This window comes from Polistes canadensis, unplaced genomic scaffold (assembly GCF_001313835.1).
Source record: "Polistes canadensis isolate GaletaPanama2010 unplaced genomic scaffold, ASM131383v1 scaffold_7, whole genome shotgun sequence".
In the NCBI taxonomy this organism is placed as follows: Eukaryota; Metazoa; Arthropoda; class Insecta; order Hymenoptera; family Vespidae; genus Polistes; species Polistes canadensis.
In genome coordinates this window covers 27,521-54,553 of record NW_014569554.1, presented here as the reverse complement: position 1 = coordinate 54,553, position 27,033 = coordinate 27,521, and the positions used below count along the sequence as shown (strand labels likewise).

At 43.5% G+C, this 27,033-nt stretch overlaps 3 protein-coding genes across 4 annotated transcripts; 2 read left to right on the top strand and 1 right to left on the bottom strand.

The window, feature by feature from the left end:
* Nucleotides 1–117: 117 nt before the first annotated feature.
* Nucleotides 118–2,589, bottom strand: LOC106790583 (integrin-linked protein kinase homolog pat-4). The gene is made up of 7 exons (XM_014755597.1): nt 2,175–2,589; nt 1,710–1,875; nt 1,432–1,624; nt 1,273–1,353; nt 762–1,204; nt 430–660; nt 118–351 (listed from the first exon to the last, which is right to left on the bottom strand). Exons 1-7 carry the CDS (start codon nt 2,261–2,263, stop codon nt 205–207), a joined length of 1,350 nt encoding a protein of 449 aa, XP_014611083.1. The 5' UTR covers nt 2,264–2,589; the 3' UTR covers nt 118–204.
* Nucleotides 2,590–2,843: 254 nt separating this feature from the next.
* Nucleotides 2,844–4,677, top strand: LOC106790592 (dolichyl-phosphate beta-glucosyltransferase). Its single transcript, XM_014755608.1, has 5 exons — nt 2,844–3,125; nt 3,335–3,509; nt 3,620–3,816; nt 3,898–4,006; nt 4,110–4,677. The coding sequence occupies exons 1-5, from the start codon at nt 3,063–3,065 to the stop codon at nt 4,550–4,552; spliced, it is 987 nt and encodes a 328-aa protein (XP_014611094.1). The 5' UTR covers nt 2,844–3,062; the 3' UTR covers nt 4,553–4,677.
* Nucleotides 4,678–4,970: 293 nt separating this feature from the next.
* Nucleotides 4,971–6,646, top strand: LOC106790601 (programmed cell death protein 6). Of its 2 annotated transcripts, none has more exons than XM_014755632.1 (4): nt 4,971–5,304; nt 5,536–5,642; nt 5,860–6,128; nt 6,215–6,646. In XM_014755632.1, the coding sequence occupies exons 1-4, from the start codon at nt 5,249–5,251 to the stop codon at nt 6,314–6,316; spliced, it is 534 nt and encodes a 177-aa protein (XP_014611118.1). In that variant the 5' UTR covers nt 4,971–5,248; the 3' UTR covers nt 6,317–6,646. The 2 variants fall into 2 exon arrangements, with proteins under 2 accessions (XP_014611118.1, XP_014611107.1); XM_014755621.1 differs by having other exon boundaries at nt 5,821–6,128.
* Nucleotides 6,647–27,033: the final 20,387 nt, after the last annotated feature.

Below are 27,033 nucleotides of genomic sequence, written 5' to 3'. Positions count from 1 at the left end.
TTAATAACAATACAACTATATATAGAAGATATAGCTACATTTTCGAGACACGGGTAGTGTTTTAATTTCTACAAAACAATATAAAATGTGTTATAGTTGTAATAATTTGAAACAATATTGTTTCGAAAAGCACGTGTATTGTAAAAAGTGTAAGTAAAATTATTATGTTTCTTGGAGAATTAATTTTGTGCATTTTCTGTAACTTTAGCGTTTCATTTTATCAAGAATGGGTACGACCATGTCAAATGAGGGACGTTTCCCTGGGTCTTCGTTCATACAAATTCTGATTAATTTGGCAAGATGCGGAGAAATACCTGGTGGTATACTAACACGCAATTCTTCCAACGCTATCTATAAACAGAGTTATATATTAATAACAAGACATATCTATGTATATATAATCGCGTTGGCGATTTCGATTTCGTTTACCTTCATTCCACATTCCATGGGAGAGAGATCAGCAAAAGGCACTTCTCTCGTAGCAAGTTCCCACAAAAGAACAGCAAAGCTCCACATATCGCTAGCTTCTAGATTGATATCGGCAGGTCTTTTGCTAAGAGCTTCTGGAGACATCCAGGCTGGTTCGTATATACGTCCAACCTCTTGGAAAGAAAATTTCGAATCTGCCATATTTACTCGAGCAGTTAAATCTTCGTCGATCTACAAAAGCATATATGTTTAAATAAATGCGTATAATTATATATATATATATATATATATATATATACATATAATAGGGCAATAGCACATTTATTATGTACCATAATATGTTTACTGTTAAGTTGAAACCTGCATCTATTTTGCCTTTCTAATCCATGAAGAAAGGCCATAGCTCTTGCCACATCAAGGGCTAATCGAAGTGCTCGTGCCGTATCAACGACAACGCCAGTACCTCCATGTAGGAGCCTATGCAAACTTCCTCTAGCCATGTATTGTGAAACTGTCGCTAATTGTGGCGGTTGATTTACACAACCAAGAACCGGAAGAACATTTGGATGAGAAAATATTCGGAGTTTTGGAAACTCTTCATTAAAATCTCTGGATATACGTGCTGTGCATTCACGTATATTTAAAATTTTGGCTACAATATCATTATTTTGCCAACGCCCTCTCCAAGTTTCTCCGCTTGGAGTACTCGCTAAATGAGTATGCAAGGCAAGATCTGCCATGTTGATACCTTTGTATCTGGATAAAGTGGCATCTCCTACAAATAATACAAATATTTCAATTCTTCTTTTCTATTTATTCTTCCATCAAAATTAATCAACTTACTGCTCCTAGTTTTTAATCCCAGCCAACTTTGATCTTTAAATTGAATTTTTTTTAAATCTTGTCCATATTCTACTGCCATATCTAACAGAAATAGTACATTAAATAGAAGCAGTAGATTCAATACGACTGATTTATATAGGACAGGTTCATCAATCTTACCATGTAGTCTTTTTGCCAAGTGTCCTCTAGCTTTATCAAGAGGAGTATCACCATCCTTGTTAGCTATGGATACTAAGGCACCAGCAGCTACTAACTCTTCGGCAACAGCTTGGTCACCCCAAAAACACGCATAATGAAGAGCGGTATTTCCATGTTCGTTGGTTACATTTACATCTGCTTTATTTCGCAATAACTGTTAAAACAAATGTTTTAATGTTCGTGCTACACTTTGTTAATTGTAAAGACCTTTTTAGAGATTGAATCTATCTATTTTTTACCAACTGAACAATTTCCTTATGTCCATGCGCAGAAGCAAGATGTAGCGGAGTGTCGTCTCCTCTATTTGTAGCATTAATGCGTGCTCCTCTACTAACTAGCAATTCTGCCAATTTCAGATGGCCTTCTTTACAACACCAGTGAAGTGGACTAAATCCGTGGTCATCGCTATACATAGAACAATGAATCATATTTATGGTAATGATAATTCTAATGAAAACAATCTAATACATGCATTATTATTGTAAATAATAATATAATTATATATGCATATATATATAATTTATAAGATTTAATATGGAGAACTATTAAAAAATACTATATATATCTAAAGTTTATTTGTACTTAACCATCGCGTTAATGAAAAATGAAATAGGGAAGTTGGTGAGAAGAAATCTAAACTATATACGGAAACCACAACATTTGTGAGACTTTTCCAAAAAAGGAAATAGCAAATTTATATTTACCCTTGATTCATGTCATGTTCAGTGTCGTCCAACCAAACACGAACTTGCATAGCATTTCCTTCGCGACACCATTGAAATATATCTTCCATTTTATTCTCTTTATCGATAAAAATTGAAGAAATTCTATAAATACTACGGAAGTGGCAATTTCCAATTGTTATCAAAACTCTTATTCCCTTCACATACTATATATAATTATATTTTCTTTTAATTGCACGCTTATAACATATAACATCGACGTGTAAATTTATTAAGACTTTTCTTCTACTTGTTTTTCAGCCTATATCAATATATAAAAAAATAAACAAGATCAACGTCCAAAGTAAGTAATTAATTAATCTGACACTTGAATCTTCTTTACCACGATCTTCCATGGATCACGCTTAACATTTCTCTGAGAACGCACCCATGCGCATTACTCCATTTGACCATATATGCTAACTATATATATACTTTATTTTTATACACACACTCATTCGTTATGGAGGGGATTTCTTGACTGATAATGAATCCCTCAATTCAAGTCAATTAGATATCATAAATAAGTAACTATCAAAACATTTTTATTATATTTTTACAAATTCATCAATTAGTATATTTACCATAATTAGCTAATATGTGCTACTTTTAATATTAATTATATTTATTATATTATATTATGTTTATAATATCGCTGCTCGGTGATTGGTCAGCATGTCACTCAGCAAAGTCGAACCGTGATTCGTTGATTGTGTTTCTCGATGCCGCTGCTTCGGACATATAATCAGATCAGAGTATTCCGTTATCTAGCTTTAGATTAAATTGGAATTTTAGAATGGAATTTATTTAATATTACTTTCTGTTTTTATAATAATATATTGTAGATATTAGTTATTCCTCGATGCTGCCATGGAATTAATAGAGAATTTATTTTTATATATTTTGTTAATTGTTACGTGTATTATCATCGTGGTACGTTTGGTGATTATATCCCTCATTTTGACAATATACATTATTTTTTATTAATAATACAGATCGTTGATAAAATGAAACAAATCACAAATAAATAAAATATATAACTTAAATTTTATAGATCTATATATTACGTATACTCAGTATTATGAGAAAATGCATATAAATGCACTTTGTATATCAATATGATCATATTGTATATGTTTTAGTTCTGTCTAATATTGTATATAACAACGCAACCTTATCCAAAAATATGGCGGGATGGAAAGGAAAAGGTTTTTTTCGATCACAAAACAAAGGAATATCAAGATTTTCCTTCATTGTACAATGATTGGAGTGTTAATTTAAGCGTTATAGTACCTGCCTATAACGAAGAGGAAAGATGTAATATGACTATATTTTTAATAACTAAATAATTTGCTTTTATATTCTAATCGGTTAAAGCTTTTTGAAGAAAATATGATTTAATTTTTATATCACATTTGATTGTTTAGTACCACCAATGTTAGACGAATGTTTAGAATATTTGGAAAAATTAAAACAATCTGGTCACAGTTATGAGGTAATAGTAGTTAGCGATGGAAGTACAGACAAAACTGTAGAAGTTGCTCAACATTATGCTTCCAAATATGATACCGTGAGAGTATTGGCTCTTGTTAAAAATAGGGGTAAGGGTGGTGCCATTAGGCTGGTCAGTATTAAGTAGTTCCTTTTAGTAAGCGTATGATAAGTATATATTACTTGTATCGCAGAATATTGATTTTATTTAAAGGGTATGCTGAGCTCCAGAGGTAGCGCTTTGTTGTTCGCTGATGCAGATGGTGCTACTAGATTTGCTGACCTAGACAAATTAAATGACAGTTTAAGAAACACGCTAGGATGTAAGTTGGATATACATGTAAAAATAAATCCAATCTCAAATAGCAAATTTATCCTTAACTTTAGCATTAAAAGTTGATTTATTATGTAAACTCTAACTTGCAGTTGATTATTTATCTAAGCCAGAAGAATTAGCATTGTCGCATGCTGTCATTTGTGGATCGAGAGCTCACTTAGAAAAAGAAGAAACTGCTAAACGTTCCTACTTTCGTCTATTTCTGATGCACGCATTTCATTTTTTAGTTTGGTTCTTGTGTGTAAGAGGTATTAGAGATACACAATGTGGTTTTAAATTACTAACAAGAGAGTCTGCGAGAAGCATATTTCAAACTTTACACGTTGAACGTTGGGCATTTGATGTCGAAATGCTTTATATCGCTAAACATTTTAATATTCCTGTTACCGAAATTGCAGTCAATTGGACAGAAATAGAAGGATCAAAAATAATCCCATTTTGGAGTTGGCTACAAATGGGAAAAGATTTAGTTTTAATTTGGCTAAGGTACAAAATTGGAGCATGGAAAATTCATAATAGTAAACAGAATTAACAGAAATCATCCTGATTTTCTGATAAAATGAGTTTGGGTTCCATGCGTTTTCTATAGCCTCTAACATGAAACTGAATTCATTGCGATTTTTTAAAATGTACTAATAAAGAGTGATTTTTCCTAATGCTATTGTGATAATTATATTATCATATACTAAACAATGACTTTTTTCTAGACATTTATTTAGATGTATTTTATGACATTTAAAGTAAATTGAGGTTACGTACGTTAACCGTTTACATATATTCTCTTTAGTAAAAATTAAATCAAAAAATCAATCACAATCAAAGTAGATTATAAATTGCAAATGAAATAATTATTTATGTTGTTTCACAATATTTTTGTCATAGGAATCTACATACACAAATAGCAATGATCAGAATTAAGCTCATCCAATCACAAGAGATGTATACTTTGGTGGAATATTCGCGATTGGATAATTGTTATGCGCGATGAGTAAGGATTCAGTGGAAAGAATGACGTGGGAATGAAAGAGGCGTGGAAAAACTTGGCATAGTGTTGACGACGCTAGTTAAAATAGCGTAGACGAATGATATCATTTGTGTGTGTTTTTATATTTCAGTAGGATATTAAAAAAGTATAAAATCGTCAACAGTATTGAAGTTTTTATCGAATTTGGAATTTTGGTACAAACTGTTATAATTATTAATTTGATAAGTTGCGTGTATTGTCGAAATGTCTTTCGTATCGCCGATGCCCAACAGAGACTTTTTGTGGGATGTGTTTAGAAGGTAATTATACGTTTACAACGTATTGGTAAGTAACTATATAATATTCTCTAAGTAAATAGATCGCGAATAATTAATAGTTTTTAATAATTAGCGATTAAATCAAAGTTCATTAATATAGGTTGGAAATCCATTCGAATGTAAAGATTGTCAAGCATAATCGATAGGTAGAATTTTATGTTTTTCAATGCAATAGTTAAGGACATGGTAGCTTAATAATAACTTCATTTCTAGGGTGGATAAAGATTGTTCTGGTTCAATTACTGCGGATGAATTACAACAAGCACTCTCAAATGGTACCTGGACACCTTTTAACCCGGAAACGGTTCGCTTAATGATCGGTAAGCTTGGCAAACGATCTCTACAAACGATCATGCAAGTAGTTCTTAGATAAACATTTGATCTACGTGTACATACACACAAGCATAATACAATTAAATGTTTGGTGTTTTAGTTAATATTTTGCATGATCATTTGTTATAAGAGCGTTATAGCTTTGAATTTGTTCTGTTGACACAGGTATGTTTGATATTGACAAAACTAGTCCTACTTCTTCAGGTATGTTTGATAAAAATCAGACAGGAACTGTTAGCTTTGAAGAATTTGGAGCACTCTGGAAGTATGTTACCGATTGGCAAAATTGCTTTAGATCGTTTGATCGTGACAATAGCGGTAATATTGATCGTAATGAATTAAAAACTGCTCTGACACACTTTGGATACCGTTTGTCAGAGCATACGATAGATAATCTTATACGTAAATATGACAGAGCTGGCAGAGGAACTATATATTTTGATGATTTTATACAGTGTTGCGTCGTTCTTCATGTAAGAAATCAATTATTGACAAGAAATTTGATTTAAGTTTAGTTAAGTGTAAATAAAATCATTAAAAGTTAACAACCTTTTTACAGACATTAACTGCAGCCTTTCGACAGCTAGATACAGACTTGGATGGTGTTATCACTATTCATTACGAACAATTTTTGGGTATGGTATTTAATTTGAAGATTTAAAGTATGCTCAGATGCAAATATATGCCTTGCCGTTCAATGGTTACAAATATAATATAATACACAAGTTGCCAAATAAATAATATTCTATTTCTACACGTTTCACACATAAGGAAAAGCAAAACTGTCGACGTTCTTAGGTTAGTCTAAAGATCGTTTATCTGTTTCTATCGATTCCAAATATTCACGGTTTGGTTATATATTTAAGATCGTTATTTTTTTGTCCATTTATTATTATAATTGTTGTACAATATTCCTACTGTGGATCTATTTCTACATCTTTTTAATATCCATGTTTATGCTTAAATGATAAAATATAGTAAAATATTAAATTTCTATACTTTTTTAATATTTCAACTAAACGCTTGTTTATAAAATAGATAATTATAAAATATATTTCTTTAAAAATATTTTTTATGATTAGTATTCCATGATTATTCCTAAAATTCCTGTAATTTCACTGAAGCGAAATTTGAAGTTGCATTAATACCGATTGTCGGTAAATATGCGCATTTGTTGTATGCATTCCAAAAATTAGTCGATAAAGTAGAACGTGTTGGTAATGTAGTAGTTCGCGTTAAATATTGACATCAAGCTTTGATATTTCTTTAGAAAATAAATTGCTTATTATTGTCTTATTTCTCGTATCATAGTTTTTCAGTAAAGTTACCATCATTAACTCTTGTATAGCGTATAATACAAGTTGTAGATTTGCCGCTAAAATTATCTAACAATAAGAGAAATTTTGTAAGTGTTTTAGATAACCGATCGCAAGATGGCACTGCAGGTTTATAACTTCACCTAGAAATATTAAACATAATTAACAACAGAAAATACGTATAAGTTTAGTAAAATACAGTAACTAAGAAGTTGAATGCTTTAGTAAAAAAATAAGTGATAAGAGTCATGAAAGTAATCATACGTGGAAAAAGTAGAATATTGTTTATATTGTGCATAAATAGGTTTCCTTGGAGTATCGAGATTTAATTGATTTGGATTTAAAAAAAATATATTTTAGTAGTTGTTAGATTAGTAATATTTTTTGTAACAATTATAAAAGAATATTCTCATATTTTTGTTTTAATTCTTATGCTATTTTATATTGTAAAATTGAAATTGTTCTCTTTTTATATTTCCAATTGAAATTGTATTAACGTTTTAATTTGTTAATAATTGTCAAGTACATGTGTAGACATAATATATGCCTTAGTTATCGGATTTGCTCGCAACGAGATGAAATAATCGAATAAATGAATTTTTGGATCTTCTAATCGACCGAATGATCAATCGATCGATCGATCGATCGGTCGATTAGAGTTTTTGAGTTGTGTGAAAGTAAGATTTTAATTGGCCTTAAAGATGGTAGAGTATCTTGAATAACTAGCTGGTATGAAGTTTGAAAAGTAAGGAAGGTCCGATAGAAAGGAGGTAAGGTATATACATAGCTCATGTGTAGCCGCACGTGAGTCGGGGAGGGTGTTGGAAGCCACGAGTACCGCGGTAGACTGTGGAAAAAGAAAGGTAAGAGAAGTTTGCGTGTCTTGTTTCTTAAGGGAGTAGATAGCGATGCCATGCGAGGAAGAGGGGAACGGTCTGCAAAGAAGATTCTTCGAGGCGAAGGGGAGGAAAGGTCTGCGCGCGGGGTGGTTAGTTGCTCGGTGGTCCGAACCAGCACGCGGGAGGCTGGAGGAGGGTGGTTGAGAGTGGTTGAGGGTGGTTGAGGGTGGATGAGGGTGGATGAGGGTGGATGAGGGTGGTTTAGGCAGGCAGGCGGGGAGTGGGCCGAGCTAAGACGCGTAATGACGCCCTGAATCAATATGTGAGCCACTGAGATATGCATACGAACTAAGACAACCGCGCGCACTACTATCCGACCATCCAGCCGCACGGCTCGGCTCTGCTCGGCTTTGCTTGGCTCTTTCGCGCCGTCCGCGGGGAGGGGAGAAATTAAAGACGAAGCAGGCACAAAAATAACGACCCACCCACCCCTCTCGCGCTCCCTTCTTCTACACTTTCCCTTCAGCCCATCCTCCTCTCCAATCCTCCTCTCCCATCCTCCTCTCCCATCCTCCTCTCCCATCCTCCTATCCCATCCTCCTCTCCCATCTTCTCCACCTTCTTTCTCTCGCTCCCGCTTTCTTTCTACCCCGCTCTCTCTTTCTTTCTTTCCTAACGCCCTTTAAGCTCGACACCCCTTCCTCCCCGCTGGCCCTCTTACCACGTTGCCTTTCTTTTACTTTCGATCCTCCTTTTCTCGCCAAAAAATGTTAGATATTAGACTCGCTATTTCAAGTATATTTGACAAGAGTCAAATTCGCGTTACGATTCGATCCAAACCTATTCGTCATTAATGGAAGTTTCAACAATTTCACTTTTAATCCTTACCAATGTTTCCTTAAATAATTTTTCAAATGCATTTCCTTGTGATTCATCTTATCTAGCAAAGTTTTAAGTACAACGATGTTTTTCCTCCTATAGACATTTAGTAAGCAAGTCAATTTATGGAATAACGATGGAACGAATCGTTATAACTCTATATAGAAAATCGATTGGAACAGAATGTGCCAGTGCATTAACCCATTAAAGACCAAGCGCGGTAAATGCGTAATGAGCAAAGATTTCGTTAGTCTATTTTCAGATAGTAGCTTTGTAACAGAGAGCCGACGGGAAAAGAAGGAAAAAGTTTCGACTTTTTTGTAGGCGTTCTTTTTGTTTTGGCAATGAGACGTTGTTGGAGAAAGTTTACGGTCGTCGGTACACATATACATTGTCGAAATAATTGTTTTACGCGAATAACGATCCCCGTACTCTTTCGTGCGACGAGTGTATTCGTGGCGGATACCATATAAAAAGAATCAAGCTAGGGGTGCTCGAAGATATATGACTTAGATTTACATGTGACCCAATTCGCGTTCCCTTACGATCGAATCAATGGTCAAAATGTAGAAATAAGATCCTACACTTGATTACTTTAAATATACACAAAAGAGTAATACAATTTCCTTTCGTATAAATAAATAAAATGCGCAAGAGACCATATCTAGGAAGAAGTCGTGAAACTCGGTTATTGCTTTAATTCCTCTTACAATTAGTGCGAAGCGGACGTATGCGCGACCTACTGCAACAAACTAAATAAAAACTTCTTTTACAATTTTTGACTTTTTCATTTAATCCCACAATAGTTGTCCCCAAATTTAGTCCCACAATAGTCATCGAAGATTTTTCTATTTTTCGATAAATCAAAGGATCGAAAAGAAAAGTTTTTGACTCGACGGTCAAACCAAAATGAGGAAACCCATTCAAACATTTAAATATCCGAATATAGGAATATCCGAATTTAGAGATTTCTACCCCAAGAAAGACGAAGCGTTCATCTTCCAGCGTAATCAATATTAAAAGTCTAAAACGTCTCGCGTGTGTGGCAGCTTGGCCGCGCGTGTAGGGGTCGTAGCTCGACGTCGGGAGTTGAACCCCGCGTTACTGCTTCAAACGAGTAAGAGAGAGAAAGAGAGAGAGAAAGAGAGAGATGGAACAGTTAGAGAACGGGCAGGCAGGCAGGCAGGCAGGCAGGCAGGCAGGCAAGCAAGGAAAGCGCGAGAGGGTTGGAGGGGTCGTCGCGAGGATACTCAAGGGTTTGCGGGGGTGGTACGAAGGAGAAGAGAGTGAACGGCGTCGTCTAAGGTGGTGGTGGTGGTGGTGGTGGTGGTGGTGGCGGCGGCGGCAGCGTTGGTGGCGATGGTGGTGGTAGTGGCGGTACGAGGAGGTGGAGGTTCTCATTAAGCAGCCCGGGCACTGCGCGCTGGGGGTTCAAATAAGAAGAAGAAGCGTTGCTGGAAGAAGGGAGAAAAGGAGAAGAAAGCAGTAAGACTAAGACACAGGGTAAGAGGAGGAGGAGGAGGAGGAGGAGGAGAAGAAGGAAAAAGCGAAGGAGGTGAGTTAGGGGATGCACGAAGTGCGAGCGAGACGATCGGCTTTACGAGAAGGAAAGGAATGGACCGAGGGAGAATAAGAAAGAGAAAGAGAAAAGGAAAGAGGAAAAGATTGAGCGAGAGAGAGAGAAAGAGAGAGAGAAAGAAAGACACACATACACACACACATATATATACACATAGAGAAGGGGTTGGGGAATTATCAGGGCTCGCACTCCTTGCTATGGGATGGGGTACCGGGAGGCAATATGGCCGCTACTGATGAGCGATGCTCGTAACCCTTACTACCATCCATCCCTGACAGATCCGTCAGTCGGTCGAATCTCTTAACGTACTCGGAATTATGCCTGCTCCGACCCTTTCTTTATCTTCATTGCCGCCATTGTCCTCGCGAAAGCATTGCCCGTCGTTGAACGTATCGTCGACTACGCTCGTGTGCGACGTTCGGCTTTAATCAATGGAAAGGACTTTTTCTATCTTCTTCTTTTTCTTCTTCTTCTTCTTCTTCTTTTTCTTCCTTTTCTTTTTTTTTCTTATATTTCGCTTCTTCCATTTTCCTTAGATTTCTTTTCTCGATACGATACGCGCCCGTTGAACGCCGATGCGCGATCTATTCTTGATCGATTTCGTTGACGATGGACCGTGTCCTAGGAGAAATTATGCAATCTTCGTTGCAATCGTCAAAATAACCTTTGGCACTTTGTAACTTTTGTTTATGTATAATCTTCGATATTAATAGGATTTTGGATCGCGTCGGTATACACATGCATATATAGATTAGATATAGATAGATCGATTTACGATTTCGCTTAAGAGGGACATTACTTTTCTATCGAGATTCGTTTGGTAGCAATAAAAAAAAAGTCGGGTTTTCATCGTTAAATATGAGTTATGGATTTGATCGCACTTAGATCGTGTTTTATTTCTCTAAAAGATAATCATATTTGTCTCTTTGAGAGATTGCGAAGATGTATTGTACTCGATAGTAGAATATCTACTACGATAAAGGTAAACGTCATACATAGATATTTATGTCGAGAAGACATCGAGACTCGGAAGGTCCGGCGGCTTTAACGATAACGAGGGATGTAACGAAGGGGTAAGGGAGCGAAGACAACTGTGCGGTGGGTGGCAAGGATGGGCAGCAGCTAAGGCGAGAGCGGCTAGGAAGAACGGCTGGGTTGGTTGGTTGGTTGAAGGGCTAGAGAGCGAACGAGAGAAACTGAGAAGGGAAGAGAAGCAGCAGCAACGAACGGACGTATGGATAGACCCCGACGGAAAGGTATTAAGAAGGTAGAGATAGTTCCCCAAGCTAACTGCCTTGGCAGCTCAGGAGCTATCCTCGTCGCTCCTCTCGAGTTTCTCTTTCGTCCTACGTCGCGACTAGTCGTCTTACTCGTCGTCGTCCGTGGGCCGAAGTTAAGGGTGGTCTCTTTGTCTCTGCCTTCCGCCACCCCCGGCAGCTCTGCTTTTCGGGACGAGAAGGATGCACACGCGTGTGTACGTGCGCGTGTGCGTGAAATCTCGCAAGACGGACAACGGACTTGCTGGCCGTTGGGGGGTGGCTTGGGTGGCAAGTGGAGAAGTAGTGGCTAGGGTGAGGTACGGAGGAGAAAGGAGAAAGAGGTAGGGAAAGAGGAGGAGAAGGACGAGGACAGAAGGTGGGTGGGTGGGTGGTTGGGTAGGATCGTCGCTGGCGAGGAGTGCCAACGGAGGGGAATGCAAATTAGAAACGCTTGGGCAGAAAGCAGGAGGAAGAGAGTAGGAGGTTGTGCGCGGCCGCGATAGAACGGCGGGGGTTGGGGGAGGAGGGGGGTTACTATATAAGAGGTGCCGACCGAGGGTGGTGGTGGCCAAGGAACTCCACTTATGTAAACCTTGCAACGGTGTGCGAGAGCGAGCGGCGATCGACGGTGTGCGTGCTCGCGTTTCACGTCTACGACGAGAACGCGCGTGTATGCGTATCGATTGCCGGCCAACCTACCCCGCGGGGAACCGTTCCTTACTATCCATAGTAATTATTGTGCTTCTCGCACATGTGTGTATTTGTCGTGAGATTTTGTCGAGGAGAGTATGCGTGTCGAGTCGAGCGCGCGCCAGCGCGCGCGCGCGCACGGACGAGCTCACCTACTCACACTCGCGAACGACTATACCCAAGTTCCTTACGTGCCTTGTCCGATAGAGAGACTCCTACACGATTCTCTTTCCACAGACCTTCTACAGACCTTCTCTACAGCCCTTCTACGGTCTTTCCGCAGCCCTCCCGCAGCCCTTCTACGGTTTTGGCTACGTCATTTAACGGGTGTCATTCTTCGAAGAAGCTTTTTCCTTGGACGATCAACATTTTGTCTCGATTACATAATTAATACCCGATAACTCGGATGTAGCACTTTCTAAAAGTAATAATATCTACTATAGGTAGGACAAATTTGTAGAGAAGATCCAAGGAATATAATCGAATTATCCTTGGAATAGAAGTATCGCGTCTCGGATCTAATGGACGAAGAGGGTAGGTATGTGTGTAGGTATGTGTAGGAATAACGAAAGGAAAGGAACTTATTTTCAAGGTATCCGGTTTAGCACGCGATGAAACACGCGACGAAACACGCGACGAAACACGCAATGGGACGCAAGGGGACTTGGGACAAAACGTACGACATAGCTAATAAAGGCGAGTCGACTCGAAAATAAAGGAGTTGGCGAGGGGAGGATACGATCCTCGTAACTCGTAGAGACCTTTGTACGGGGGTTGCGTGAACGCGAGCGCGTACCTTTACCGTCTACGTAAGCAACCGAAGTAAGAGGACGCGAAAGCTTTTCTTCCTTGCTCCTTCCTCTAAGAAAGCTCGCGTTAGCCAAGTCGAGTTACCCTTTGAAACGGAGCTTTAAGGTGGGAGGACACGAGAGAGAGAAGCGGTTAGACAGTACGATTAGATGGTACGACCAACCGACCGACCGACCGACCGACCGACCGACCGACCGACCAACCGACCGACCGACCCACCCACCCACCGACCGACCGACCCTACACTCTCTGCTACTAACTCTGTCTTGAGACACGCGACCGCAAGTCGTTTTTCCCTTTCGTGTGCTTCGATCATATTCTCTCTTCTTAGGAAGACAGCAGCATCCCTCTCTTTTTGCAATCCAGCAACTTTTAGGAAATTTCTTATCGAAGGTGGACGCGCTCTTCTCGATCGGCATTTGAACGCTTTTATAACGCTATAGAATTGGAAGTAATTATGAGAAGAGAGGGTAGGATCGAGGCTAAAAAGGAATATACTATAGATAATAAAACGCAGCAAAGGAATAAATGCTGCCGACTTAATTTGCTTTGTGACCTAGCATTCTTGGTGCAAAAGCAAACGTGTAGATATAATCACCGTCGGTTGGATATTCAAATCTCGGTTTTATTCGTTAAAATAAAACCACTCTTTAATCACGACTCGAGATAGATCGAAGACGGATAATTCGCTCGGGATTCGTCTCCCTTCTTTTTTATTTCAAGCTCGCTATTCCACACCGGGCAGCCATTTTCCATCTTTCCCCGCTTCGTCTGGTCCATGGCTAAAGGAGTGCTGGAGTCAAATCGAGAGCCAATCAATACCGATAATTAATTAGAAAAATCAGAGAAAAAACTTGCGAAACTCAAGAGTTAGGGGCACCGTTGGAAAAACTGCCGGCGGCTTTCGTTTGACTCGGTTCTCCCTTCGGAGAGGCTTCCACCCCGAAGGACCCCTTTCCTCGAGGCTCGCCCGTTCAACCTCGAGAGCCCTCCTCCACCTCCTCCTTTAGCTTTTCTTCCCTTTCTTCCGTTACTTCTTCTTTTTCGTCTTCCGATCCTCATTCTTTCTTTCTTTTCGTCTTCTACTTGGTCCTAGTTTGTCCTTCTAGGTAGGGTGGAATGCGCGAGTCCTCTCTTAGCATTGAATAAATTAACGTTTTTAGTTTGCCAATATTCTGTCCGAAAGCTTCCATATCCTTATCTACCCCCGCCGTCCACCGAAATGAATGAAACTCGTTCCCTTTTTTGCCATTACTTTGCGATTTCCAAGTCTTACCCGGTTCATCGCCGCCGCCAACACCGCAGCCGTCTTCATTCAACTGTGAAGATTTTCCTGGAATTTTAATAACTTGCATTCGTACTGATTAAAACGGAACTTGTGTCCCTCGTTTGTGGAGGAGCAAGTTTTCGCCTATATACCCCGGCTATTTACTCCACTTTTGACGTGCGTTTACAAATGAAATCTAATAGTAAAAAAGGTAAGAGAAACGTAGCGATCGTTTGGAAAATAGCTCGGGGTCGTTGGTTGTGTCGTAAGAGACGCGTGCCGCTTGTCCACTATCAATTTATCAGCCGGGGCCGGCCGACGCGTTTCCTCCTTCTTTTCTCTCGAGACCGAGAGTCGTCTCGACCCTCGTCACCTACCCTCGTCTCCCAGTCTCCTGTTATTCCGCAATCATCTATCCTTCTCGGTGGAAGGCGCAAACCCAACCGCAATCCGGACGCCTAGCAAGTATTATAGAATCTTTCATCGTACAATACGAGAGAGAAAGTGACAACGATTATCCAAAGCAGGGGGAAAAGAACAATCGAGCAAGGCAGGTAAATCGTTTAGAACTTGCGCGTCTTCCTTTATCGAAATTCTCGTACGATTGGGATTACATCGGTCCAACGATAACGCGCGTCTCTATGTGCGTTTGACGTAGCCTTGATCAAGGAAACTCATTAAACGCGTTTGCTCGTCTCGTGTCAAAGTCTTCCGGGTGTAGCCAGTACGTAAGTAGTACGACTGACGTAAGAAGTAGACAACAATAAGTTTGACCACGCGCCTTTTTATCGTACAAATAGGCGAGCCATAACTTTGAACGAAATGCGTTGGATGTATCGATCTACGTCCCTCGTAGACCGGAAACAATGAAAGAATTCGTAGGGAGTGGAAAAAGTTCAGGGTCAAGCGGCGTTGACCTAGCAGTAACCCAAAGGAAGAACCTTTCCCTCTCGGCGATACTTGCGCGGGTCAGTTGACCTTAAACACATATAAAACGCAGGACATAACCGGATACCGAGAGAAAAGTTTTCTACCGCCGGTGGTTGAGATCGCCACGGCGAAAAGGAAAGGGAGAGAAAGAGAGTAAGTGGAGGGGATCCTCCAGACAGGGAATGAGGGGGAGAGAGAATGATAGACCAGGGGAGGGGTTGGGCAATAAAATCAAGCGTCGAGGCTACAACCCTTCCGCCGGAGTCGAGTCGTAATCTTCGTTGCCGTGCCGGAGGGTGAAGGCATACGAGATCTCATTTTCTTTTTCATCCGTATAATTAATTAGCATTAAGGTGTCGAGTCGCGAAAGTCGTGCGTTAAATCTAACGTTTCGCGCGCGCGTAGAGACGCAGTCCTCCCTTGGCCTATTTTGTCGAGGAAAAAGTCCGAGAGAAAATAGTCGCGGCTTGGTACTCTACACAGGTTAGATCGGTTCGCAGAGCGACGACCTTTCTTCGTTATCGTGCGATTCATAGAGGAGAAAAGCTTTCTCCTAAAAGGAAAAAGTATGCTGGAGGTGCTGGGAGTATCTTAATTACCGGTCTACGGGTCTCGCGATAATAGTTTACGAAGGTCGACGGAAAGCCCCTTCCTCTTTCTGTCGCTTTTTAAATAATTCCGTCACGACTTCCGTCAGTACCGTTGTTTACCTCATAGCCGAAAGGAATTACACTGAGTTGAAATTACAAGGAAAAATAAAAAATGAAATAAAATCAGAAAAAAAGGAAACGGAGGAAGAAAGAAGAAGGGAGGGGGGGGAAAAAAAAGTAGTGGAGCTCGAGGTCCGTCGAGCGTTTTTAATCCCGGACTTTTCCCCTTTAAAATTTATAAATGCTTCCAGCGGGTAATTGCAGGACCCGGTGGAAGTAAATGCACGTGAATGCAGAGGCGAAATTCGTCTCGTTGGTCGATTCCGTACCGATGGAAGAGTTTCGTAACGAGAGAGGGTAGGCAGAGGAAAGCGGAAAGCTCACAGGAGAGAGGGGCAGGAGGGCTAGTAGCTAGTAGTAGTAGTAGTAGTAGTAGTAGTAGTAGCAGCAGTAGCAGCAGCAGTAGCAGCGGTAGTAGCAGCGGTAGTAGTAGTCTCCTTGCCTGGTCTGCGCTTGCTTCAAGAAAATTAAGTACTGCCTACAGTAATTTGAGGTATTGATTTTTATAGTTTCTCTCGGTAGGCATATATTAAGATCTCCTCTTTTTGTCTCCCGTCTCTTATTGTTTCTCCTTTCATTTTTTCTTTTTTCTTCTCCTCCTCCTCCTCCCTGGTTCCCCCGGCCCGCACTCCCCCTCCTCGCCCCTCCTCGCCCCTCCCCATCGCCATCCCTTCCTTTCGGCAGAGCATCGAGGGTTAATTCGAAAACGCGATGGTACTGTGTAATTCTTTATCCTCGGGCTTCTATTTCCGATCGAGTACGATGCGACGACACTCTTAAAGCCAAGAAATTGACTTTAGTCGCCGAGTTGCGTTGCAGGGTTTCCATCTCCGAGAGACGAGCAGAGTGCTAAGAAACGCGAGAAATGCAACTCGCTTACAAAAGTGCTCCAAAGGAAAGGAACACGGAGAAAGATTGCTCGCGCTCCCTTTCTCTCTTTCTTCCTTTTAACGACGAGATAAAGAAGCGAATACGGCCAGGTGATGGGCGGGGAGAGGAAGGAGAGGGAATTGTTCGTTCCCAGTTCATATGTGAGCGTCGATTTCGCGGTCCGCTGCACCGCGTGAGTGGTTTGTCTGCCGTTTAAACGATCCCCGGCCGTGGTCATAGCGATGGGTTCTCGATATCTCGCAAATTCATTCAAATCTTGACCGATACTGCCACGTAGCCCCCTCCCCCCTGACTATCGTATCGTTGGGCGAATAGGCGAAAAAAGTGGCAACGTTGGTCGCAACGAGAAGAGTAGATATGTTAGGAGCAAAGCGAATAAAAGATGGATCTTGGAAAGATTTATCCCAGCAAGGAACGTATTACCGCAGCTTCCAAAGGTTGTGACGTCAAGGCTAAAGCGTCACACCTGTTGCTTCGGCTCGTAGCATCAGATCGAAGACCTCGGCTTCGTCGAGATACCATAAAATGGAATTTCATAAAGTGGAACCATTTAGAGTTTGCACGAGCCTTCGGTTAGATTTAGATTTTCTTCTTCTTTTTTTCATAATTTTCCGATGCGACAAGGCGCGAAACGTTAAAAAAATAGCAAGTAGTATTACACGAGTTTCTTCGAAGCAACAAACTATGGGGAAAGTAAGGTATCTATACTATACTAAGGTTTTAATAAGTTGGAACGATTTGATCGCAGTAGGTGGATATGCTCGTTCGAATCCATCATTACTCTTGTGTGTATCGCTCAGTACGGCGCGGCTTAGCCTTCCCTTGGACGGGGCAAAAAATTCTGATGCCGGATCAGCGTGGGGTCCAGATTTGCGCTCGCGCGAACCTGCACTCTAACAATCCGAATGCCGTGGATCAAATCAAGAGTTTCCACGGACAAACGATTATTTAGTTGGCAAGAAGTATCGCGCCTCGGAAAAGAAAGCAAATCTTTACGGGTACGTAGTAGGTAGCTAATATAACCGCGAAAGGAATTACCGTCGGTCGTACTCGGCGGTAATCTATTCTTTCTAAGCAATATATCCATTATTTGCCGCAGCCAGTATTTCGTCTCGAATCGGATTGACGCGCGAAAGCTTCTCTACAGCGACTTCCGTCTTTCGAATAGAATAGAAACTGGAAAAGGAATGCATAATGGACGCGACATGGGTATATTACCTGGTGGATAAACGGCCAGGCAATTTTACACACCTTTAGGTGAGTTTAGAAGAGGCATCACCACCGTTCATTCCATTAACTTAAATCCGTCCACATCGAGAAGATTAAAATCAAAGAGGAAAGACAAACTCGACTCCCCCGCGACTCGATTCATCCTATCCTTCGTCAAAGTATCATTTCCTTTTACGAGCGAGATCGCAAACTGCTCGTACCGCGTAGCACCTTTGCCGCGTGGAGACCGCATACGAAGCATGCGCGCGCCGCTTATAACTAGAAGGCAAGGTGGCTCGGAGCAGGTTTTCGACTTGATATCATTTGTATCTCTCGCGGGCACGACCCAAGGGCCTCTCTCTCTCTCTCTCTCCCTCGAAGTTGCCTTCTCCGTTGCTCGCTCCGGCCTCCCCTCCCTCCGTCTCTCTTATCCGGACGGATCGTCTACCCCTAATATTTATTTCGCATAAGCTCACCACTGATTTCATTCGGATACCACGTGCTCAAGCTCCCGCTCCCGCCCCCGCTCGCGTATGCAGGCGTCGCAATCTTGGGAGGAGAGCCCCCAGCGGCTAGCTAAACGATCCTCTTATCTGCGATAGAAGCTCGAGTAACTTTACACCTTTAGGTTTGCTGATACGTGCTAACCGATTTGTCATTAATCCTTGGCAATTCAGGCATACTCGCTTCGCGTGCATACCTGAGCAAACGAAGCGCATCGACGCGGTGTCGACAGTTGTTGGACGCTCTTCCTTTGGACTTTTTCAATCGGACCGTCATATGTAGTTACTTACTTACTGCAATTGTAACGCTTTGATCGAACCCTGTTTTTTTTTTGCTTCCCGTTCCATTACTATCTAGTTAGAAATTAAATAGGAGACTCGAGACAAAGATGAAGAATAAGAAGAATTTGATCGCGCAGCCACGAGAGAAATATATTTCTGAGGCTTTCGCGAAAGACGAAAGACGAGCAAGATGGTACGAGGGGTAACACGAGATCTTCATCTGTAACATCACAAATTGAAGGAGAATTTGTAGCGACCACTGCGTTCAACCGCAAGTAAATGCGTATCTCGATGCACATCTGCACCGTACCGATGGTAGGTACCTACATATATACGCGTATCCTCCGATTCAAATTACTCGAGGTATCCTCGAATCTGCAGCGGTTCGCAGCTCCCGTTCCATCAGAACAATCCCCGTCGAACGATGATAAAAGATTATTCCTAGGGGAAGCGCGAGCTCTCTTTCCTAATATATTTATGTTATTCTTTTTTTAAAAAGGCATGCGTAGATGCGTTCGCGCGTGCAACGACACGTGATATGCAAGAAGGTGTTGTATAGGTGCCGAGGAAGAATGCGATCGAGAGAAAAGTCGGCTGCTGGCACGTACGAGTGTACCTACTACCTCCGTGAAAGAATCCCTGGATGGAACGCGTACTAGTACGCGATCCGTCTCGAGGGCGTGATTCTATTTCAATATCCTTTCACCTGTGCTTCTTAACGTTCACGTAGCTTACCGCGTAGACGCGTATACGCGGGTCATGCTTCGAATAAGATGTTTTTCGCACACTTCTCCCTTATTATCTTTCTCTTTCTTCCTTTTTCCGGCTTCGAATTACACCTCGTGTCACGCGAATAGTCGCAAGTCTATAATGGCTACAGTTTAAACACCTATAGGAAGAGACCGATAAATAAAGGGGCGCGGTGAGTTAATTGTCGCCTTCCTCTTCGAGATCGTATGGCATTCCATGCTACGCGTGGAAGCAAATCCGTGCTGGCGAAGGAGTTTGAAAGAAAGTCGAAGGTGCGGCGGTTGGTCGTAGGATTAGGTCGTAGGAATAGGAAAAGGATTTTCGGCGGTAGAAATAGCTTAGCAAACGTCCACGTTTTGGCGTCGTCGTCGACGACGATGACGACGACGACGCTTGGTATCAGGAAAGGCAGGCGGCCCGAGCCAGGAGCGTTCGGGAGAGCTCAGTGATTACGAGCCTGATTGGCCGCCGCGAGATGAGACGGCGGCGTTCGTCCTGTCGACCGCAGCTCGTGACGGAACAAGCGCGCAAGGGGGCTTTTCTTATTTATTCGTATTCGTAGCGGTGCCGACTGCAGCCCTCCCCGAGTTCGGGCCGCGTACGCGAACACCGCGAAAAGGTAGACAAAGGACGAGAAGCGGATAAAAGTGACGAGAATGAGCGCGAGAGAGAGAGAGAGAGAGAGAGAGAAAGAGAGAGAGAGAGAGAGTTAGCCGAGCGACGTATATAATTTCATATCGTGGCGACCCAGTGTGCGGCGTAGGGATAGGCGCCACGCCCACCTGTGTGTCTCTCGAGCTGGCGCCCGCGTCTCGCCTCTCCGCTCCCCGCGATGCCTCAACTATTCCTCCTACTTTGGCCGCGCGCGTACTCTACTCTCTACACCTTTCTCTTTTCTCCGATGGTACGTCGTCTCGCCTCTACTCTATAGAGAAAGAGAGGTAAAAGAGAAAAATATCTGGCACTGCGGTACTCCGAGCTACGCGAGAGGGTACACCTCGAATCTCCTCAATTTCAGCGTGGCATCGCGAGACGCGCGGCATCGCGAATCTGCGAAACCACAACGCGTGACGGTCTAACTGCTTTTCGTTTGAAACCTTGCAGCGAATCCTCGAGTATCTTTCTCCATTCCCTTCTTCTTCCTCGCTCTTGGCGGTGCCATTTAGCTCGATCCGCAAAACTTCCTCTCGTCCTTTTTCTTTCTTTCTCAGCTTCTCGTTCTTCTTCATTTTCTTCTCCTTCTCCTTTGTCCCTCTTGCCAACCCCCCCGTAACTGCTCCCCGTAACTGCTCCCCATAACTGCTCCCCGTAACTGCTCCTCGCACTTTCCTCCTCGCACTTTGCTCCTCTTTCCTCGATCGAAAAATTGAAAAAACTACTATGTTTGCGATCGTACGTACTCGGGCGAATCGTCAAGGGTCAAGATCGTATTTTATTTGGTCGTAAGAGCGAGCGCTCTCGGTAAAACGTGCGCGTTCGTCTTACAGCGTCATAGCGTTACATCGCGATCGGCCGATGTGTTGTGTCGGACCCGGCCCATCGGTGCATAAGCGCGCGCGCTCGCAGGACTACGTGTATTACACACGTACACGCACGGAGAAAGAGGTAGGTACCCGTGGTGGCCGATCTCCGTGGCTGCCCAGGGTCATGCCCTGCCCTCGCCCGCTACACAATAATCTTCCTTCTCGTATGTGCTCTGGTATTTCTACCTCGAACGACTCTTCTCTTCTCCTTCCACGCTCTTTCAACAAGTTACCTCGCTCAAAGTTACGCTTATTCCGAGTCTTTTTGCTTTTGCTCTTCCACTTTCCCCCCACCTTTGGATAGTCGCGCGCGCGCGCGCGCGTACACACGTCCATTTGATTTCATTCATTTGACACGTTCTCGTCCGTTGACCAGAAAATCGAACGTATTTTTAGTGGACCTTTTTGGTGAACGTTTGGAAATATCATCGGTCAAAGGGATTCTGAGAAAGGGAAAATTGGAGCCATTTGTGTAGAAGGCACGATAGGTCGAAGGTGGTTCCCCTCTTTTGAAAGACGCTACACGGTACATACATCCTTGTATTTTCTACGATCTTGGCCCGACGACTCTTGGTCCAAGTTCGCTCGAAGAACACGAGTTGGCTACGCTCGGTCTAACGGGTCAGACGTTGGCGTCATGAGAGCGAGCAAACACAATGCCCGTCACGGATTTCTTAATCGCACTCTATCTATCTGTACCGTAATATCTCTACAGGTATGTGAACATTACATATGTAGCTAGGTTATACACTTATAGAAATATATCTGTACAGGCATTATAGATCCTTGGATATTCTATATCCTACGTGTAAATGTAAACGTGTCTATACGTAGACGGAGAAATATGCGTGTTGGCGTTATATCCTACATGGATCCTACATAGTAGGATCTTGCATGGACTCGAACCCACAGCTTACCCCTTCGTGCTACGGGTCAATGGCTTTGTGCACTCGACTTTGCTACGTTCTACACCGTTCCTTCTTACCTCCGACTCCTTTATCTTCTTCTTCTCTTCTTCTGCTCATTCTCAGCTTCATACTCGTCCGACCTGTACGTTCCTTCGACCTGCTACGTTGTTCGTTCGTTCGTTCCTCCTTTCGTTCGTGTTACTCTTCCAGATAGCATCCTCCCGTTTCGGAGACTTCAATGCGCGACAGACCTCTTTTCTCCTCTCTCCTCTTCCTCCCACCCCTCTGCTCCCTTCTCCACTCTTCCGTTCGTTTCGCCCTCTCTCTCCGTGTCGTCGTCGCATCTCTTTGCCCTCGTTCCAACGGAGGGAGAATAGATGTGGATTTTTTGATTACTCGATTCGGATGTTTTTTGCTTTGGATACTTTTCCGTGCTCGCTTACCGGATTAGAAGAGTAAAGGGCGACGATAGGAGGACTCGTTCGGTCGAGAACAAACATCTACCGATACTTTGCGCTTACACGAGTTTATGAGCAATCAGTCGGTGTTGCTTCGTGCAAATTGTTTGTTCCTCAAACCCATTTAACTCCATTCCGTGAAATTCTACTCGAATAATCACAGCTTCGGTGCCTACCAATTACGTTTTTGCGAGAACCGTAGAAACGGCAAGGCGTGCGCGTATATCTTCGTTACAAAAGAGCAACGCGATGTACTCCTCTACTACTCTGCTCCGAGTACTTTGCTCCGTTGAACTTTTTTTCTAGCGAAGCCCCCCAGATGATGCCAATTTCTTCCAATAAGTCAACGTTGCAGAGATATGTCAGAGTTAGCGAGATATATATCTCGCGCGAAATTTCGAAGCTAAAGTTAGAGTTGGAAGGCATGCGAATGCGCTATTCTCCGTAGACGAGGAGAATCCGTGAAAGATGCCCGAGGAGAACTTCCTTTACCCTCTCCCCTTGACTGCTCGCTTCCACGGAAAGAAGAAAGAAGAAACTGTAGCATCCATCGGTCGGCAAAGGCCCCCACTTGTGGGAACCATCGTGTGCACCATACCGTGCTCTCTGGACCACGAAGTGAAAGGTCTGACTTGGAGTTAACTGACTGACTCGCAGTGTATTTGAAGTGTACGAAGCCGCGCACGGTGCGCAAGCCGATGTATCCTCACGATCCCGAGGCACGCGCGCTCGCTCTCTCCTTCCGAGGGAGGAAAAAGGAGAGCCGAGCGACCGAGCGAGGGAACGAACGAGGGAACGAACGAGGGAACGAACGAGGGAACGAACGAGGGAACGAACGAGGGAACGAACGAGCATACGAGACGTTACGACTTCCATGGTAATCGGTCGTAAACCGCGCGCAACCATCCACGTAGCTACGAGGATGGTTGCGACCTGCGCCACCACCTGCGCCACCACACCTGCATTTTTCGATATTCTTTGTCCATGGGCTCGTCCATAGAGCGTAAGGACGAGATTCTATTCCTTATATTATCGATTCGAATGCGAAATAACGCGCGATAAGGTCCACCGAAAGACAACGCCCTTGGGTACTTATATACGATGTTGGTGGTAAAGATGAGAAGTAAGAGATGCGGCGGAGTCGAGGGGGTGGTCCGCCGATGGTCGAAGCTGCAAGCAGGACGAGGACGAGGAGGAGGACGAGGAGGAGGAGGAGGAGGAGGAGGAGGAGGATGGTGATGAGGGGGTGGTGGCAAAGCTGGTGGCGAAGCTGGTGGCGAAGCTGGTGGCGAAGGTGAAGGAGGCGGCAGTGGCGGCGGCGGGGACAGAGGTAGAAGCAGAGGAAGGGAGGAGGTATAGGAGAGTTGGTATGGGAGTTGGTATGGGAGGGTCGAGTAGGTATGTATAAGCAGAAGAAAGCGCGGGTCGATTAAAAGTAGCGAGGGTGTTTCTCCTCTCGTTACCGGAGAGCTAGCGTGAGCTGAAGCGAGAACGAGCTAAAACGGGATGACGAGGGGGTGCGCGCGCGAGGAAACGGGGGATGAAGAAGAGGGCGATGCGCAGAGTCGGAGGAGAAGGAGTAAACCGAACTCGGTTGGCGGAGCGAGAGAGGCGACAAGGGAGTCGGAAGAAAAAAGCTTGTAAAGCAAACGCGCCGAAGAGAGACGAGAGATGTAGTTTCCAATCCGGTAAGAGAGAAACGCCGCCTACGTTGCTTCCCGTCTCTCTCTCCGTCGCCCCGTCGAAAGAACGATCCGTCTCCGTCCATCCGAGAGAGGGAGAGAGAGCGGGTGGCGGCTAGGGAGAGGGGGGGGGCAATGGGAGAATCTCAACCTTTATTTAGATTCAAGTTAAGAAAGGGTTGTAAGTGCGTTCGTGCTTGACTAGGGCTGCCGACGTTTTCCGAGGGCTCGTAACACATAGGAAAGAAACGTCTTTTGCCCCACGCGCGCGCGCGCGCGCGCCCGCGATAATGTAAATTTTATTATTAAAGTAGCAAATTAATGCGGAAGCAATGCCGCCCCGCGGTTACGACTCTAAGAATCCGATGGTTGCGGTATCGAGAGTCGTGCCGCGATTCGAACGACGATCTATCATCCGTTTGGTATCCTCGTCTATCGTGTTAGAACAACGGTTGCGTTGTTCGCGCATCGCGGACATTTATTTTTCTTCTTTTGCGATTTTAACGATAATCGAAACATTTCGTTCGCCTTAACTGTTCGTCGATGAAAGTACGAACGAAGCAGGTACGTCTTCTCTTTGCATCTGCATTTACTGCTACTGCCGCCGTTTCATCAAACGATTACTTTGAAAGAAGCGAGAGCGCGCGGATGTAGAAATAGGGAATCACGAATTTCATTTCGAAGCCATCGTCGACGCTAACATCAGCTGCTTCCGAGTTAAACTTTAATTTAACGCATCAGAGACAACGGAGTACCTTTCGTTCATCTTCTTTCATCTCCGTACGCGTTCCAGCGTTGCCGCGCAATCTTCCTTTTCCGTCGTACCGCGTCTCCTGTTAGACAAAAATATCTACGTCCACGCGTCTACGTCTTTTTGGAAAAAAAAAAAAAAAAACAGAAAAAAAGAAAATTTCCTACTCGCTCGATTTGGCCGCCGCGCATCGCGATAAAGAAATTCAGATGGACGGCTTCGTGTACAAAGGCGCCACGCTAATTGAACAGGCTTATCGACCTTCATCGATCATTCGAGGAAAAAATATATAAAGCACGTCACGAAGCGCCTGTAAGCCCTTGGAATTGTATCGAGGTGTGCTGCTGCCAGCGTCTACTCCATAAGCAACGCAACATATTTATGCCCATGTAGCATGACTCTTTGGATAGCAGGAGAAAGAGATACGAGGGGGAGAGAAAGGAACATCACGGTCGCCCGTGTAGTTCTTCTTCTTTTAAACGAATTACAACGATAAGAACCCTGACAAAGGTGCTCTCGTCCAGAGGGACTCCGCCAAGAGAGGATGCTATAAATGCGTGTGGGTGCGCGATGCCTCAGTCTTCTCTTCCTTCGATTGCCATTGCTCGCAGTCATATGACGTATAAACGTTACAAAATCGAAACGGTATCAATCGGTTTTTCCAGCCCTTTTTTTTCCGAGCTCCGACTCGAAATTTTCTACTTCCGAGCCAAGGATGATCGTAGCAGGGATCGAAGCAACGAGCAACATTTCTTGCAATGAGAGGGGAGAAACGCTGGGAGCAGCGGATCCCGAGGATGAAGAAAAAAGAGAGAAGGGAGCAAAGGGTACGCGGGCCGAGCTCTAGGAAAAGTCTTAAATCCTTGAATGAACCGGTCAAATGGTAACCACGGCCGAGCCAAGAATGAATGGTTTGTGGGAGCCGCGGCGGCAGTTTCAGCCGGTTCCAGTTTCACTTCTTCCTTGCTTATCTTCTCTATTTCTCCTCTTCTTTCTCCGTCTGTTACTTTGCCTTCCCTCCGTTCTGCCCCATCTTCCTCTCCGTCGCCCTCTCCGTTGCCCTCCCCGTCGCCCTCGCCCTCGGCCGCGCCCGCGCCCTCCCGAGCCCTTGTCTCTCCATCAACGCCACCATCACCGCCAACGCGCCACTTGGATCGTCTCTAATTATGTCATAACAATTTAACCGCGTACGCTTTGGCCCTCGTCCGTCCCTTTTCTTCTGCCTTTCTGCTCTCTTCCTTCTCGAAATCGCACACCGACCATGCCCTTTACTTTCCCTTCTTCGATGCTTTTATCCTTTTACACTTTTCTTCCTCTCGAGCAAGATCAAGGGAGGAGAAGGAGAGAACGAAATGTAAGCCGAAGGAAATTTGTCAAGGCCTTCCTTGTCTTCTTTCTTTATTTTAAAAGGGATATTTCAAGACAACTTTATACACCTCCGCGTTTGCGTTCGTCGAAACTCGAAAGATGGTCTCAAAAAAAGGCTAAGTAAGAGCGCTTCAAGTTCGTTCCTTATCTCCAAGGCTTTCCTCGGGCTTTCTCTCCAGTCGTAGATCGAAAAAAAAAATCGTCATTAGGCTAGTGGGAATCTTTGGAACTCGGCGTAAGAACGTCTCGACCGCGCCAGGCTTTCGCGGTTATCTGTAGTAGACGTTGCTACTCGATCGGGCCTCCGATCATCCTCCGGCTCGAGTAAGTACCCGCGCCAAGATCAAAGGAAGAAGGAAATCGAAGCTTTCCGCATTAGAGAGTTAAAGGCTCGGAAAATTAGAGTCCTACCGTCCTTAAGTCGCGATGAAGAAAACCAGCCGAAACGAACGTCTTACAAAGTGAAAAGAACGGACGGCAGCCTTTCGCGGAGGTACCTCGAAGTACTAATGACGAGATTGATTACTCCTCCGAACGTGTAAATAATCGAAAAAGATGTTTGATAGTCGCCGAGTACAATGACAGCCGATGTCCAACGGATCGGCAAAGTTCTCGCTTGCGAAAATGAAACTTGCGCTAAAAGCAAAAAAGGAAGAAAGAAAGAGGGAGAAGAGCCGCGCGATAAGAAAAAGGAAGTCGATCGATTCTCGTAGTAATACACTCGAGCTCGGCTTGCTACCGCGCGCTCGAGAGAGAGAGAGAGAGAGAGAGAGA

Bases quoted from the DNA above. Each gene is read 5' to 3' on its own strand.
- LOC106790583 (XM_014755597.1), bottom strand. From the start codon at position 2,263: ATGGAAGATATATTTCAATGGTGTCGCGAAGGAAATGCTATGCAAGTT. The intron at 1,625-1,709 runs GTAAAAAATAGA...TTGTTTTAACAG, and splicing joins ATAAGGAAATTGTTCAGTTG to TTATTGCGAAATAAAGCAGA. The intron at 1,354-1,431 runs GTAAGATTGATG...TATTTCTGTTAG, and splicing joins CTTGGCAAAAAGACTACATG to ATATGGCAGTAGAATATGGA.
- LOC106790592 (XM_014755608.1), top strand. From the start codon at position 3,063: ATGGAATTAATAGAGAATTTATTTTTATATATTTTGTTAATTGTTACG. The intron at 3,126-3,334 runs GTACGTTTGGTG...TATATGTTTTAG, and splicing joins TTACGTGTATTATCATCGTG to TTCTGTCTAATATTGTATAT. The intron at 4,007-4,109 runs GTAAGTTGGATA...TCTAACTTGCAG, and splicing joins TTTAAGAAACACGCTAGGAT to TTGATTATTTATCTAAGCCA.
- LOC106790601 (XM_014755621.1), top strand. From the start codon at position 5,249: ATGTCTTTCGTATCGCCGATGCCCAACAGAGACTTTTTGTGGGATGTG. The intron at 5,305-5,535 runs GTAATTATACGT...CTTCATTTCTAG, and splicing joins TTGTGGGATGTGTTTAGAAG to GGTGGATAAAGATTGTTCTG. The intron at 5,643-5,820 runs GTAAGCTTGGCA...CTGTTGACACAG, and splicing joins AACGGTTCGCTTAATGATCG to GTATGTTTGATATTGACAAA.